At 38.7% G+C, this 15,419-nt stretch overlaps 1 protein-coding gene across 1 annotated transcript in view; it reads right to left on the bottom strand.

The window, feature by feature from the left end:
- LOC150079439 (polypeptide N-acetylgalactosaminyltransferase 13-like) overlaps window positions 1-12,864 on the bottom strand; it is a 54,458-nt gene extending 41,594 nt beyond the window's left edge. Inside the window, exon 1 of the mRNA XM_090383070.1 lies at window positions 12,615-12,864. Within this exon, the coding sequence (XP_090239196.1) occupies window positions 12,615-12,864 (250 nt within the window). The remainder of the gene's footprint in view (window positions 1-12,614) is intronic.
- Window positions 12,865-15,419: the final 2,555 nt, after the last annotated feature.

The raw sequence follows: 15,419 nt of genomic DNA on the forward strand, positions 1-15,419 counted from the left end.
AATGTCAGATGAGGCTATCATTGAGTTAAACTCTACGTACTCCAATCGCTCGTGGCAGTACTCTGCGCAGTGATGGAAATGGTATTTTGGAATTGCTTACTGTTCTGTGGACATATGAACTTCCTTTAATCTCAACATTTTTATTGCTGCTATTATTGTTTTACCATGGGAATTGGACATGCGCATGGCATACTCGGCATAACTCAATCCTCTCTACCAGTATTTCAATCCCTGATTACAAGTAGTGTACGTCATGTCTTTTGTCCAGGAAACAGGCAAATCAGTCGCAGAACACATGTGATTTACGGACATAATACATACGGTGCGATATGGTCTAAATCACTGATGCGCCTAAAACCCTACAAAAATAACAACCACCTCTCTATTCTCCAATCTACCACACTCGATGAATTTAGCTCCCTGTGATTCCCCCCCCCCCGCCAGCTGAAAGCTTCCTTAAAAGGTCACAAATAGCAACAACAGAGGAAATTGTTCATAAAGCAACACGGGAACTACCAGTAATTTCAAATTAAGAATAATTTCATCTTCTTCATCTTCTATGAATAATTTCACCCTCTTCGTCTTCTGGAAGCATTCCTGATAAGCAATGCTTCCAGACGATGAAGAGGGTGGAATCAGTGTATACAGCAACAAGTTGTTCTAGTAGGGTTGTAGAAGCATCAACGATTAAGGTCATACTGCACTGTTTATATGTCCGTAAATTTCGTGTGTTCTGTGGTCGATTTGATGTTTGCTGGATGGCAAACCAGAGTTTTGGGAGAAAAAACTATGCCACTCTCTCCTAAGACCAACTAAGTCAGCCACGATGTGGAAAGGCCCCTAAAATTCCTCACCTTATCGAGTCCCGTCGATGAGGTGAGGAGGACGGTGATCCTACCAACTGTGCTACCCACGAGGGCACAGTGTTAAGAAGACTACTTCATAGGAGATACATCCAAATACACGTAGAAAATGTGGTGTAACTTGTGCAGCTTGCGGGAAAATGTGGTGTAACTTGTGCAGCTTGCGGGAAAATGTGGTGTAACTTGTGCAGCTTGCGGTGAAGCGGGACAAAATTTGGTAGTGGTGTACCATAGAACAACGATGAAATAAGGAGACAGCAAGGAATGTCGGACAGAGTATAATGGAATTATCAAAAAAGGTCACGTTAGAGAAGTCGTTACAAGATGCTCGAAAATACTCGATATGACATCAGTACTGCCTGTAATTCCCTCCAACGGCCAAACAGCGGTGAACCATGCTCGATATAAGGGTGTCTTTATGATTCTGCGGCAAGAAATCCCATTCTTCCACCATTGCAGACCTTTTCTCACCATGTGACCGAGGAGTTACTGTTTGCATCCCACACATGTTCGATCAGACTTAAGTCTAGTTGTTGTTATAGGAGCATTGGCGACTAAGGCCATGTATGTTGCTCCGTGTATATTGTCTGTAAATTGCGTATGTTCTAAGGTCGATGTTCTGTTTGCTGGACAAAAATTCCGAGTTTCCGAGAAAAAAAAAAAACCATGCTACCCTCGCCTGAGACCGATTAACTCGGTCACTTTATAACGTCTACAATCTGTTTGTAGGCTAAAACGGGACTCATCAGAGAACAGAACTGCGCCCCATTTGTCAGGGCTCCAAATCCTGACAAATTAAAACTGGTGCCATGTTCATGGCATCAGTTTCAATTAGCTCTGCGGTAGTTTGGGGTTAATGGGACACAAACTGACTTCCATGCATAGAGTGCATTTGAATTCAGCCTTCTTAACACAGTCCAGTTACACATGTTTTCACTTGTAGCCGCAGCGACCTCAAGAGACAGTTGATGACAGGACATTCTCTCTTGTTATTAGAGCCAGATAGAGGTCTGTTCTGGTTGACACAGACCTCGGGCGACCTTGGCAAGCTCTTCTTGTAATAGTTCCTGTCTCCTGAAACTACTTCCATAGTGCCGAGACGACATTGTGTGGCACATTAAGCCAATGTGCCACTTCCACCTGCAACTGCCTGGCTTCAAGTCATCCAGTGACCCGCCATCTCAAAGAATCATCTAAACGATGATGACTTGCCATCCTGAGTACTGGAGATGTGGCTGTCCCACTAAGAAAGCCATAAAACGGAAATCAGATGATGATGTGGTCGCATCCCATGTTTTGAAAGGTATGAATAATTTGCATATCGTGCGGCTCTGTAATGAGGTGTGGTAGATCGATTTCTATTAGATACTCGGAATTTGGATGCCAGGATGCCTATTATATCAAATATTCGTCTTCGATGACACTGTTCACAGTAAAATATTCATGATATTCATGAAAAATATTTTGTTCAATTAATTTTGTCGAGAAGTTGGTAAGGTAGCTGGTAATGGTTCATCATTTCTCAACAATTAGTTCCCAAACATTTTATCACACCTCACGTAAAGTGCTTGCATCTCGTTCTCGGTTTACTGATTTGAAGAACGAAAAATCAAAGTTTCTAGAAGCAAAAAGCCATGAAGTTCATCTCTGAGTCCGACTAATTCGACCAGGGTGCGAATAAAGAAAGGCCATCGAAATTTCTCGCATCAGTGACATGATTCAAGTCCCTTTACATGTAATCTGAACGAGGGAAGGTAATCTCCTACACCTCCCCCCACCACTGTTCTCTGATTTTCTATATAAAGTGCATTGTCCCATTGTGCAAAAACAAGAAATAATAATAATTTTAATATTCAATAAAAATTTGTATCAACTCTTTGAATCTTAGATAAGGCAGAATCTGTTCCGGGCTCCACTCCTAGAAGGACTCTGACACTGAGAAATTTGCATTACAAAAAGAAAAATATTCTGCATTCTTTGCTTACTGTTTTTTTTGAAGAGAAATCGCAGATGGTCGATGATTTTCCTCATTTTTGATCTTTTCTGCAATAACTTTGAAAAATTCTTAAGAAATCAGGTACTCATACATTAAAATTCGGAAAAACGGTCTCGTTTACGATTTAAACTATTAAGTCTGCATGTAGACAAACAGGTTCGAACCACACTCATCTCAAATGCATGTATTAATGTGCCACTAGTGTAGCTACCCTTTTTCGGGCCCGGAGGCAAAGAACATGTTCGGGCCCCTACTTAATTAATGAAAATTGCAAAAATAGGAGACAACCAAAGACGCCGGGCCCCTAAAGGGCCCGGGCCCATAGGCAATTTCCTTGCCTGCCTACATGATAGCTACGCCACTGTAGTGTGCCCCGCTTGAACACTCGGCTATGTCTGGTCTACGTTTGTTATCAATGGTACAGTAAACAGAAGGATCTTTCGACAAGATGCTCTTAATACGAAATCAGGGCCGAGCAAAAGTACTCGGGGACCCGGATGCAAAAGTGGTTAAGGGTCTTCGTTTATTAATGTTGAGACTTTGATGGCACCCTCGATTGGGGCCCTCTATATCGGGGGTCCAATGCACCTCCCACCATTTGCACGGATCTGTATAAAGTTGTCAAAAAATTTATTAGGTACCTGTTGCAGGACACCTAAATATTTAATTAACATGAAATTCATGAGGTTCCATGTCTCATCTTTCAATGTTCATTGGTTATAACTGCAGTATAGCATTTTTGTTCCTTCTTGCACAATATGGATATCCAGTGGCGGCTCGTGACTCTGATGTTTGGGGGTGCTGCGTCTTAAAGTTACATTAAATTGTCTTGGTTATAAGACTTGTAGACATACACAGTAATAATAATAAGCCAGTTAAAAATATTACAAAACATTAACTAGACATTTACCATTAACAGACTTGAACTTTTATTTAACAACAAAATCCATTCTTTGGTTTTTATTTGTTGAAAATAGATTAATAACTTTTTCATTCAAGTTTGGCGCACTGTTGACCAAGCTTTTCTCTATTGAAAGCATTGCTTGAACATTTAGCCTTTCCTGATTCACAGTGTTCCTTAAAAATATTTTTATTCTTTTTAATGTCGAATGGCAGCCTTCGGGCTCTGAAGTAGTCATCGGAATGGTCAAAAGAACTTTTATGAGTTTTGTAAGTTCACCAAGAACTTCAGCTAGATTATTTTCTGAGATAAATTTCAGCAAGGCAGTTAATTTGCAATAATTGTGTAGATCATGTCTGCTATAGAAAACTTGTAATTCCATAAGAAGTTGTTCTCTTTCAATCATGGGATATGCCTCAGTAGTCTCCCGTACCTCTTCCATGGGCATTTTCGTAAGAAAAATAACAAAGTTCTCCTGTTAAATAATTTAGCAGCAATTAATTGCTTTGTAAAAGAATTTCTCTCACCTATGTGAACACTTATATGGTCGAATACTTCCTTCACTTCAATCATGAGTGTTTCTGAAGGATTTTCACAGTACATTGAATTCCTGATTTTTAGAATGGCATTCTTGAAGTTTCCTATATATTCATGTACACTGTGCTGCCATTTTATTAGGTACATCCCTGCTGTGCACACAAATGGTTTGTTCCACAACGTTGCAAGTCACATGACCACAGTTGTGGATATAAATGCAGCAGAACAACCTTTCTAGTATCAGTTAAGCTTACAACCGTAGCAATAATGTGGAAAAGGAGTGATCTAACGGACTTCAAACGTGGCATGGTAGTAAGTGCAAGACGTGCTGGACAAAGCATCTCTGAAACGGCAGTTCTCCTGAACTTTTCACGCACCACAGTTTCAAGGGTGTATCGAGAATGGTGCAGAAAAACATCCTCTCAACGGCACTCCTGTGGAAGAAAATCGCTTGTTGATGAGAGAGGTCAGAAGAGAATGGCTAGAATTGTGCAAGCAAACAGACGGGGCACAATGTCGCATATCACGTCAGAATACAACCTTGGTGCACAGAACAAAATATCGTAACGGACCACTAGTCGCACTTTGTCGCGAATGGGCTACAACAGCCAACGACCACATCGCGCACCTTTGTTATCAATGGAGAACAAGAGAGCGCGCCTGTGGGCACAGCAATACCAGCACTGGACTATCGAGGGTTAGAAAACAGTTGCTTGGTCTGACGAGCCGAAGTTCCTGGTGCATCATGTTGATGGAAAGCTCAGAATTTGGCGCTAACAACATGAACCCATGGACCCGTCATGTCTGACGACTACTGTGCAAGGTGGTGGGGGCAGTGTTATGGTGTGGGGAATGTTTTCTTGGCACACGTTGGGTCCATTGATACCCATAGATTCACGTCTGAATGCCACATCGTACCTAAACATCGTTGCTCACCAAGTGCATCAGTTCATGTTGACAGTTTATCCTCAATCAGATGGTTACTTCCAGCAGGATAATGCGCCGGTGCACAAAGCCCGAATCACTATGGAATGGTTCCAAGAACAAGACAATGACTTTTCTTTGCTGCAGTGGCCCGCTCAGTCTCCTGGATCTCAATCCTATTGAACATCTTTGGGATGAGCTGGAAAGGGCTGTCACTGCAGGCCTACACCTCCGTCGAATCTCAAGGAACTGAGTGCACACTCATGTCTGCATGGTATTCTATTCCTGCACAACGTTTTCAGCACCTCGTTCAATCCATGTTTAGAAGAATTCAAGCTGTTTTGAAGGCTAAAGGAGGCTCAACATGCTACTAGGTAGATGTACCTAACAAAGTGGCAGCACAGTGTATTTTAACTGCCTCAATTTCTTGAGATTGCATTTGATTAAAAATAACTTCCACGCGAGGCATTATCTGATGGAAAAGTTCTAACCAGAACTTGAATTTTTCATTATTCAAGATGTGCAAAATTCCAGTTACTTCTGAAATAGTCTTATCTTCGTTTGCTGTTGCTTGTAGTTTCTCCGTGCACTTTTTTAAGGATTCAAAATTTTTATAAACACTGTTCACGATGCGTATATTGAAGTTCCATCTTGAGGAAGGTCGGGCAACACGGCTGTTCATATGATTTCTGAGAACAGAGAGAAGCTGTGGTGATCTCGAGAAAAATGTTGGTATCGACATGAGGTTCGAAAAGAATATTCTTGAATCTCGGGTACTACTTGCTGCATAGCAATGAATAAAATGTGCATTTTTGTACACTTCTTTTCTTTTAGCCTGAATTCCCCCTTTTTTGCGTTTCATCACACACCAGGTTTTGAGTATTTCCTTCGAGGATTATGTCTAACTGATCTAGAATGCACTTCGATATTTCGTCTGCTGTTTGGTTTTCTGGAGTGAAATGTCTCCATTCAGTTCATATCTCAGAACAATTACCATTTGTATATGTTCTGAAACATCTGTTGTGTCATCAGCCATGGCAGCTACGAATGAAGCGTCTTTAATTTCTCTTTTTATTTCATCCCGGCATATTTGCAGCAAACAATCAAGAATATCTTTGTGAATAGTTTTTGAAATGCCTTTAAATGATGAATTACTTTCTAAATGTTTCTTTAAATTGGAATCTAATGTACAGGTGAAATTTATTAATCCTCTGTATACCCCTGGATTTTTAGAATCTCTTTTTCGTCAAGTCCACGTAAAAGAATTTCAAACTGTCCACAAAATTTAATGCAGTCTATTATTTTAAATAATACCTCACGATTCTTGGTTACGTTTCTCTTATGTTTGCAGATCGAAAGTCTGTAGGCCTCACTAAGCTGCTCTTTAATACATGTATTTACGCTTCCTAAAAGCGATAGTGAAATCACATTATCAAAATATGTTTCTTCGAACGCTCATGTTTTACAGTTTTTTCTTACATTCTGTTTATGTTTGTAAAGCCACTTTTTGTCCACGTTAAGTCACCTCCGAAGAGTAAACATGGAAAACAAAACAATGCATTTTTAACTTCACAACCACAAAGACAACTTTTCCTTTGGCACCATTCACTTTTAAAACTGCGAATATATTTCTTATTATTACTTATTTCCCGCTGAGAAATTTGAATCTTTGGTGTGGAGTGGCCTTCTTTTTTAATCGCATTTTTTTCTTGGAGAGATAATTGTGAAAAACTAAGTTGCTGAAGTTTATTCACTGTCACGCGATTTACTTCATGGGGAAGCCTGGAGGCCAAGATCGGATCAAATTTCACAAAATCGTGTGTAATAGAAATAATGTTTTACTTACACATCACCTCATAATATAACTTCAACTTACCAAGTTCAAGCTCAATTCGCAATTAGGCTATAATCACATAATTACACTGTTGAATGTTGAGTATTGACTTAATGCTGATATTATTTAGTTACTTAATGGGAATTCGAGCGAATAACAAAAAGACACCGACATTGTGGCTACACACCCATCATGATCAACGATGAAATTTGCACTACGCGCTTTACAGTGATTTTGATTCGTTTCACCTATAAAAAATGTATATTGGCAAGTTGCCAATGACAACCAACTACCAGATATTCACTGGAATGCAAAATATTGTGAAGATTATAACGAAAACCTCTACATGCAAATGGAACGGGCAAGTAAGCGTCAATGTCTTATTATGGGTGATTTCAATTTGCCTCTAATTGATTGGAGTAAATGGGAAGGAAACTCGACATGGGGAACAAAATTTTTAAATCAACTAGATGACTGTCATTTGTATCAACATGTCAGGGAAAGTACTAGAGAAAAGAATATCCTAGACTTTATCATCACCCATGAATCAGATGACATAACAGGGCTGACAGTAGAGGAACCAGTAGCAGGAAGTGATCAGGGAGTTCTGCAGTGGATGATGATGAGAGAGGTAGCAGTAGTAAAAGGCAAAGGAATGAGTTTTAATATCAGAAAAGGAAATTATGATGCCATAAGGTACTACATGGCCTCTATTAACTGGGTATATATCGCACAGAGAATGAATACAATTGAACTGTGGTATGCTTTTAAAACATTAATCACAGATGCCTTGAATGCGCATATACCATTAAAAAATTACTCCACGAGGAGGGCTCCAAGTTGGATGAATAGTGAAGTTGCCACATTACTTGAGCAGAAAAAGGTTGCAGAGCAATAAAAAGTACTGAAGCCTATAACAGCTACAAGATGATCTGTAATAGAGCCACAGAAAAAGTTCGACAGGCAAAGGCAGTTTATGAGAAATCACTAGCAAACAAAGCAAAGAGGGGAGTAAGGAATTCTTTACATATATGAATGCCAAGAAGAGCAGGACAAACCAGATCGGACCTTTACGTAAGGGAAAGGGGATAGTATTAAATACACCAGCTGCCACTGCAGATGAACTCAACAGTTATTTTGCATCGATATTTACAAATGAAAAACCTTTTATGGCAATGGGAAATTGTGGGAGCGAAGTTGAAAAATATGTAATTAATGATATTGAAATTTCGCAAGATTATTTAATGAAAACACTTTCGAGCCTACAGGCCAGTAAGGCTCCTGGAGTTGATGGAATATACCCTATAATCTTAAGGGAGGCAGCAAGTGAGTGCATTGAACCATTGAGGCTAATTATGCGAGCATCACTAGACTCTGGGAAGATTCCGTTGGATTGGAAAAGTGTCAATGTATCTCCCATATATAAGGGTGGCTCTAAGAGTGAATTGGGAAATTATTGACCTGTCAGTCTGACTTCAGTGGTAGGGAAAATCATGGAGGCAATGATCAAGGGTGGAATTCAGGATCATTTGGATAGAATTGAAATTCTCAAGGATACTCAGCATGGTTTTGTAAAGGGAAAATCATGTTTAACAAATCTGGTTCGCTATTTTGAAAGGGTCACTCACGAGCTGGATTTAGGGAATAATTTCGACATTGTTTATTTAGATTTCAGCAAAGAGTTTGACTCAGTCCAACATGAGCGGTTGCTTTATAAGCTGGAACATGTTGGAATCACTGGGAAAACCCTTAGATGGATAGCAGGATGGCTTCAGGGCAAGAGGCAGAGGGTTGTGATAAATGGTTATTCCTCAGATTGGGTTAATGTAAGAAGTTGGGTTCCCCAAGGACCACTGTTGTTTTTAATTTTCATAAACGACATCGATGAAGGGATAGAGGGCGTGATGCCTACATTTGCAGATGTTAAAATTGGTAGAATAGTTAATGATCACTGTCAAGCTGGGCTTCTTCAGAGAGACCTAGATAGACTTCAGGAATGATCAGAAAAATGGCAGCTATGCTTTAATCCAACAAAGTGTAAGGTATTACACATGGGAAACAGTAATCCTAAAATAACTTATTCACTTGGTGGAGTTAAACTAAACCCAGTACTGGAGGAAAGGGACTTGGGTGTTACGATACGGTCAGACATGAAATTCTCTGAGCATTGTAAACAGGTTGCAAGGAAGGCCCATTGTGCCCTATCGATGATCTATCGAACTTTTGCAAGTAGAGATAGGGACGTGATAATCCCATTATATAAGGCTTTTGTTAGACCACCCTTGGAATACTGTGTTCAAGTATGGAGACCGCACCTAAAGAAAGACATCGAACGTCTTGAAAGGGTGCGAAGACGGGTAACTCGCCTGGTGAGATCGGCAAAAGGGTGTCCTTATGAAGAAAGACTTCGAATATGTGGGTTGCAGAGTTTGGAAACTAGACACCTTAGAGGAGATTTGATTGAGGTGTTTAAGGCTCTGGGAGGCATCTGTAAAATGAATCAGGACGAAATTTTCAAGATTATAAATGATGCTAGAACTAGGGGACATAAATTCAAGTTACAGGAGGAAATGTTTAGATTTTACTGCAGGAAGTTTTATTTTAGCCAGCGAGTTATAAATTACTGGAATAAGTTGCCTACATGTGTGGTACAGGCTGACAGTTTGGTGAAATTCAAAGTTCATCTGGATAGTACCTTCGGGTGAGGGAAGCGCATAGCATGATAGGTTTAATTTCCTTTTCTTTTATTAATTATTATTTTATTTTATTTATTATTTTTTTTAATCATTGTTTTATTCGTTTTTTTTTTTTTTTTTTTTGTTTTTTTTTGGCTGGTGCAGCATAAGCCATAGGGTTTCTTGCACCATGCGGCCATTACTAATACGTCACTGCCTGGTGCACAGTGAGACGTACGGTTAATTAAATTTCAAAGTTGGAAACGATTTCGTGTTTTTATTCGTTTATTATTGAAATGATTACTGGAAATAGAGGATGCGCATACTATATGCTGGTTCTGTTAATAAAAATATTCATTGTGTTGCCTTGTTCTTCACAAAATTTATATAACTCCATACACTGTGTATCTAGATTTAAATAAATCTAGTGGGTGCTGCAGTGCCTATGGACGAGCAGCCTCTGTGCATATCTGTATGGTTAATTATTAGGAATTAACTGCAATCAACAGTTTCAGCATCGTGGTTCTTTCTATTCCTTATATCCGTTTTTCTTGTCCGCTTCGCGAGCCCCCTATGAAGAGCGGGCCCTGGGGTACTGCCCCGATTTCCTCGTCCTAGTTCTGCCGCTGTCTCTGCTTGTTCTTTCACAATGAAAGAACAAGCCCTGGGTATTTTCGAATAAAGTCCCAGTATTGACCGAAGGATTTCTAAAGATTCAATGGGCTGTAGTTAGCCGATCTCAGGAGGAGGGAGTAGAATTTTTCTGGTTTGCTATTGCGAGTTTTGCAGCCCAAATGACACGTAAACCTGTAATCACAAGCAATCTACATACGTATATAGTGCTACCTCCGTTTCGTTGGAGCATTTAACCATGGTACTAAATACCAATTCTCGTAACCTGATCAGTTATCCCATCCATAATGAGAACTGCAAAATCATATTTGTGGTTTTGGAGTGGTAGCGAAGTACTGTATTGGATACTCTAGCCGCATGAAATTTTTCTTTTTAGGGTACATAAATTTCGTTAAAAAAAAATAACAGGGATACATATATACATGTATTCAGAAAATTTTAAACGACAAGTTAACAAAAACATTCAACAGCTGTCAGTTCAAGAAGGGACATGCATTTTTCATAGCGATCTGTGGTTAATTTTTCACAGGTCTTCCTTTCCAGAAGCGCAGTACATTATTTACAGCCTATTGTTGTGAACGGACAAGCAGAAGCAGTGACAGAACCAGGATGAGAAAATTAGGGGAGTTCCTCGAAGTCCGATCTTCATAAGCAAGAAATTGGGGTGGGGAGCTCGCGAAGCACACCAGAAGTGTGGGAATGAGGAATAAAAAGAGCAATGGTGCTGAAATTACTATTATTATTTATTAATTTTTCTTTTCTTTTATTTTATTTATTATTTTTTTATTTAATTAATTAATTTATTTTTTGTTATTTTGCCACACTTGTGATGTCAACAGCTACGGGATGTTTTCACTTTGGCCATCGTGTCCAGAGTAGTGATGGGTAAAATTGAATGATTTCCGTAATCGATTACGAAGTTAATAAAATTCCAGTGAAACTATCGAAACTTAAGTTCTGAATTGTCTTACACACAAGCGATGGGAACACACACACAAGCCCCCTTGTGTGTGTGTTCCCATCGCAGCAGCCACATTCGCGATAATACCTTTCTTTTTGATTATCAAAAATCCATAATCGATTATTATCTCTCGATTATGCTCAGAAGTAGTCCAAAGGACAGTATATGCCACACAGCCAATTTCATTATACCTTTACTACAATTTTATTACAAATACATTATTATACCAGCACAACAGTTAACTGTGCTGTTTTGACTGTGCTTTTTCTTTTTTTTTTTCTTTCCTTTTTTTTGTCTGTCTCGATCACATTGTACGTATCCTCGCGTTCTAACCCGAAGATTACGATCAACCCTAATTGCCTCCGGTCGATTTTTCGCTGGCGAAAGTAAGTTGAGAGATACTTCTATTTCTGATTAGAAATTGAAAAATCTTTTACGGCATATTTTCCCTCCATTGCTGTGTGAGTTGGTCATGAATGACTGAAGCATAGTTCAAAGTCCGAAACTCTGACTTTTCGTAAATCGCCAGGAACAATTAAATCACTGTAAAATATACTTGGGACTGACGAGCAACCTTTCTTGGCATTAGCATTAGTTGAGGCATATGATGCAAGAAAGCAAGCTTATACAGTATCAGCCAAAAAAAAAAAACCCTTCCCATTTCACCCATCCTGTCATTCCAAAAGTTTGTCTAGTTCAATTTATGTAAGCTCTCAACTTCCACAACAACAGATGGAAGTCTGTTCTAGCAATCAACTACCCGCTGGCTAAAGACAAACTTCCGCCCATCTCTTCTACAACTGTCTTTCCTCAATTTGAATCTATGCCCCCTCAGGTTCTTAATCTGAGCAAGCGGAAGTATTCCATCAGCATTGAGCCTGCTCAAACCATTCAAGGCCTTATACACCTCAATCAGATCACCTCGCAGGTGCCTAATCTCCAAACGCTGTAATTTGCAGAACTTCTTGCTTCAGAGCCCATCTATTCTTTTTCCGCACTTGAGCAGAAGTTTAAGAAATGGATAAAAGCAGAAGAGGCATGCCATGAGAGTCCAGATCGGCACTTCGATATGTACAAACTTCTGTTAATAATCTCTGTAAGAATATCTAGAGACCAGGGCCCTACTTGAGGACGAAAGCTCATGTGTTTTGTCCTAAAATACAAGCGGCATGATTGAAATGCATGCCACGTCATACATTAGAAAGAATTAATAACATTTTAAATTTTAAAAACTATTTTCTTAAATGCATTACTTTAAAATCAAATCTTATTTATAAAATACAACCTTACCTTTTGTTAAATTGGGTTTAGGATCCCAAGGTAGATCGTTGCCAATATAATGCCCTACAATCACGTGGATTCCACGTTTATCAATGTATTCTTTTTGTTTCTTGTCATTACGAAGCAGCATTACGACATCATCGTTTTCCGAATTCCGTAGTTGTTGGAGGCTGAATACAACGAAAACTGTGGCAATAGCTGGAAAAGTTAATAGCACAGAAGTGAGCCTGAAACGTCGCCTACAGAGTCGGAACTTCATTACTAGACCTTTATTCAATCTTTAAGAAGTAGTTTGCCTTTTCTTTTCTTTTTTTTTTTTTTAATTAGTATCTCTGCATGGAAAACAAAGATTTTCAAAACAAATTATTTCCTGGCGTCGAGAGGTCATATGAACAAATCTGATGAGCATTTTATCGTATATGAAACATTCGAACAGTTTTATGGCCCTCACTGGGATTTTTTTCGGACTTACAGGAACCAGGATTAGGAACGTTTATCTTTGCTTTGATACGAAATATTCAATAGGCCTAATATACAAAATTAAGATATTAAAAATCATTATTGAAGATGACAAAAACATATTTAAGAAAACTAATGATTAAAAACATACTTTTAAATTGCTAAAAATCACTCGAATACTTCTTTTTTTAAATAAGCTAATATATTAAGCAATAACAACTGAATTTATTTAATTCTGTAAACATTTATAATGACCAAAAGGTGGTGCTAGTAGTTAAAAATGCAAAACAAATAACAATAAACAAAGTCACAGCAAATGGTGTCGTGTACTGTTTCAGTTTTAAATGCATCTCTAGTCAGAGAGAATATCGATAAATGTTCTTTAGAAAAAAAAATACTTAAGCATTAGAGGAAAAACATTAACTATTCTTCTTAAGAGATAATTAGACGAAATATGTGTTATCTTTATCTGTCTCTTCATTCACAGCTGTTCCAAAGTGACATAATATTGGTCAAGCCTCAAACAAGTGCCTTACGACCAGTTGCAGTTCAGGAGCAGGAGCAGGATCAGTTCGCTCTAAGTTAACTGAATAAACGAGAGCACTATAAGAGAGAAATGTTGATATTGATAGTGAGAGGAGGGGTAAGCTTACGAAGTTTTGCTGGACAGCTTCTAATGAATCTTCCTACAAGGATTCCAAGCAGCGGCATAATCGATGAATGGCAGAGCAGTTACTTTGTACATAAGGACGATATATATGTAATCTTTAAAGCGGAAAGTATTCCTCTTGATGAATCCAATCATTTTTAAAACTTTGCTCATGACATGGAAGATATGGTTGTCAAATTGGCAGCTGCTTGAGAAGATGACTCTTACGTTCTGATCCAATGTAGTAGGAATATTCCAAATTATTACATGATCTGGAAGTTGAGAAAGAGATAGACTAGCACTTTAGATGGGTTTATCAAGAACCTGTTGTATGTACGAGTTTGTTTAGAGCTTGCTAGAGTTCATTATGGCGAGGTGGTATTAGAAATAGATAAGTAGAGTTCGATGTCATCAGCAAACGTCAATAACACCACAACTTTTTTCACCATGTGATTGAGTTAGCCGGTCTTAGGCGAGGTTTGCAATTTATTTGTTTATTATTATTTATTTTATTTTATTGTTATTATTATTATTTTGTCTAGCAAACAGGTAAAATAGATCACAGAATACCCGCAATTTACAGGCACACTCACGCCTCATAGTCTTAGTCACTTTGGCACTTAACACACACACAATGAGAATTGTCAAAGAAATGCATAACTATTTGTCAACTGCTGCAATTAAAATAGTTAAAATGAAGTTGTAAATTCCTCTGTCCATGCATCATTCGATAATTCATTATGGTATCTTAACTGTTGCTCAATGATTTCTCAAATTCATTTCTGTTTATCTGCAAGGTGTCAAGAAGCTATGACCATTTTTATTTTTTTGAAGGATTCCAGTCACAACTTCTGTAAAAAAATAAAAATTTCTTCACCCGGCCTTCTTTCAAAATAATATCCACAACTGTGATAAATCAGCTGATTTGAATTTCCTGCCACACTTCTGATAGTCCATAAAGTCTTCTGTGATCTTCAAGGTCGAAAGATGGTCTACGACAGTGGTGCGCAAACTGTGGGACGCGACCCCCCAGAGGAGTCGCGGAAATTTTTAAATAAATTTGTTTTTGTGTACATAAAAGCTAAAAACCTGTTGCCAAAATTACTTTTTCAATACTGTAGGTGTAGAACCTTGCTATTCGAACTAAGTCTGAGATACGAATGAACCCTACTGCCCACCGCGCCTTAATTTGTTCCCTGGCCATGGACACACAAAAAGCAGCTGACTAGTGCGACTTCTCAGTATGTATTGATACTTCTACTCAATTAATTCCTTACGGTAATCCCTTTAGCTGTTAATTCGTGCTTCCTACAGGAAAAATTCTCAAATTGCCTGTACTGTATTGCCTAAAATCAGAGGTGCGAATGTGCGGGAGCAGTAAATATACATAGCAAGTGTGTCGCACGCAGGCGCGGCGCTAAGGTTTTTGGCTCCCCTAGACAGAAATGTATTTGGTGCCCTTGAGATACTTTTATTAAATATTATTATAATAAAAATTTTGAATTTCGGCGCCCCCAGATGTTACTTACCGTGTTTCGTCGACTCTGGTTGCACGCAAGCTTTATTCTGCTTCGTAATTCAGTGCATTCTCCTTGCTGCAATAAAAATTATTTCAATAATGCATGGAGAAAAATACAGCAATGATTTAAAAACCATTCCTCTGTCCAGAGACACAGTTTCGAGGCGTCTTACAGTCATCGGACAAC

Source organism: Mastigoproctus giganteus, chromosome 10 (assembly GCF_048544385.1).
Source record: "Mastigoproctus giganteus isolate SK-2022 chromosome 10, ASM4854438v1, whole genome shotgun sequence".
Taxonomy (NCBI): domain Eukaryota; kingdom Metazoa; phylum Arthropoda; class Arachnida; order Uropygi; family Thelyphonidae; genus Mastigoproctus; species Mastigoproctus giganteus.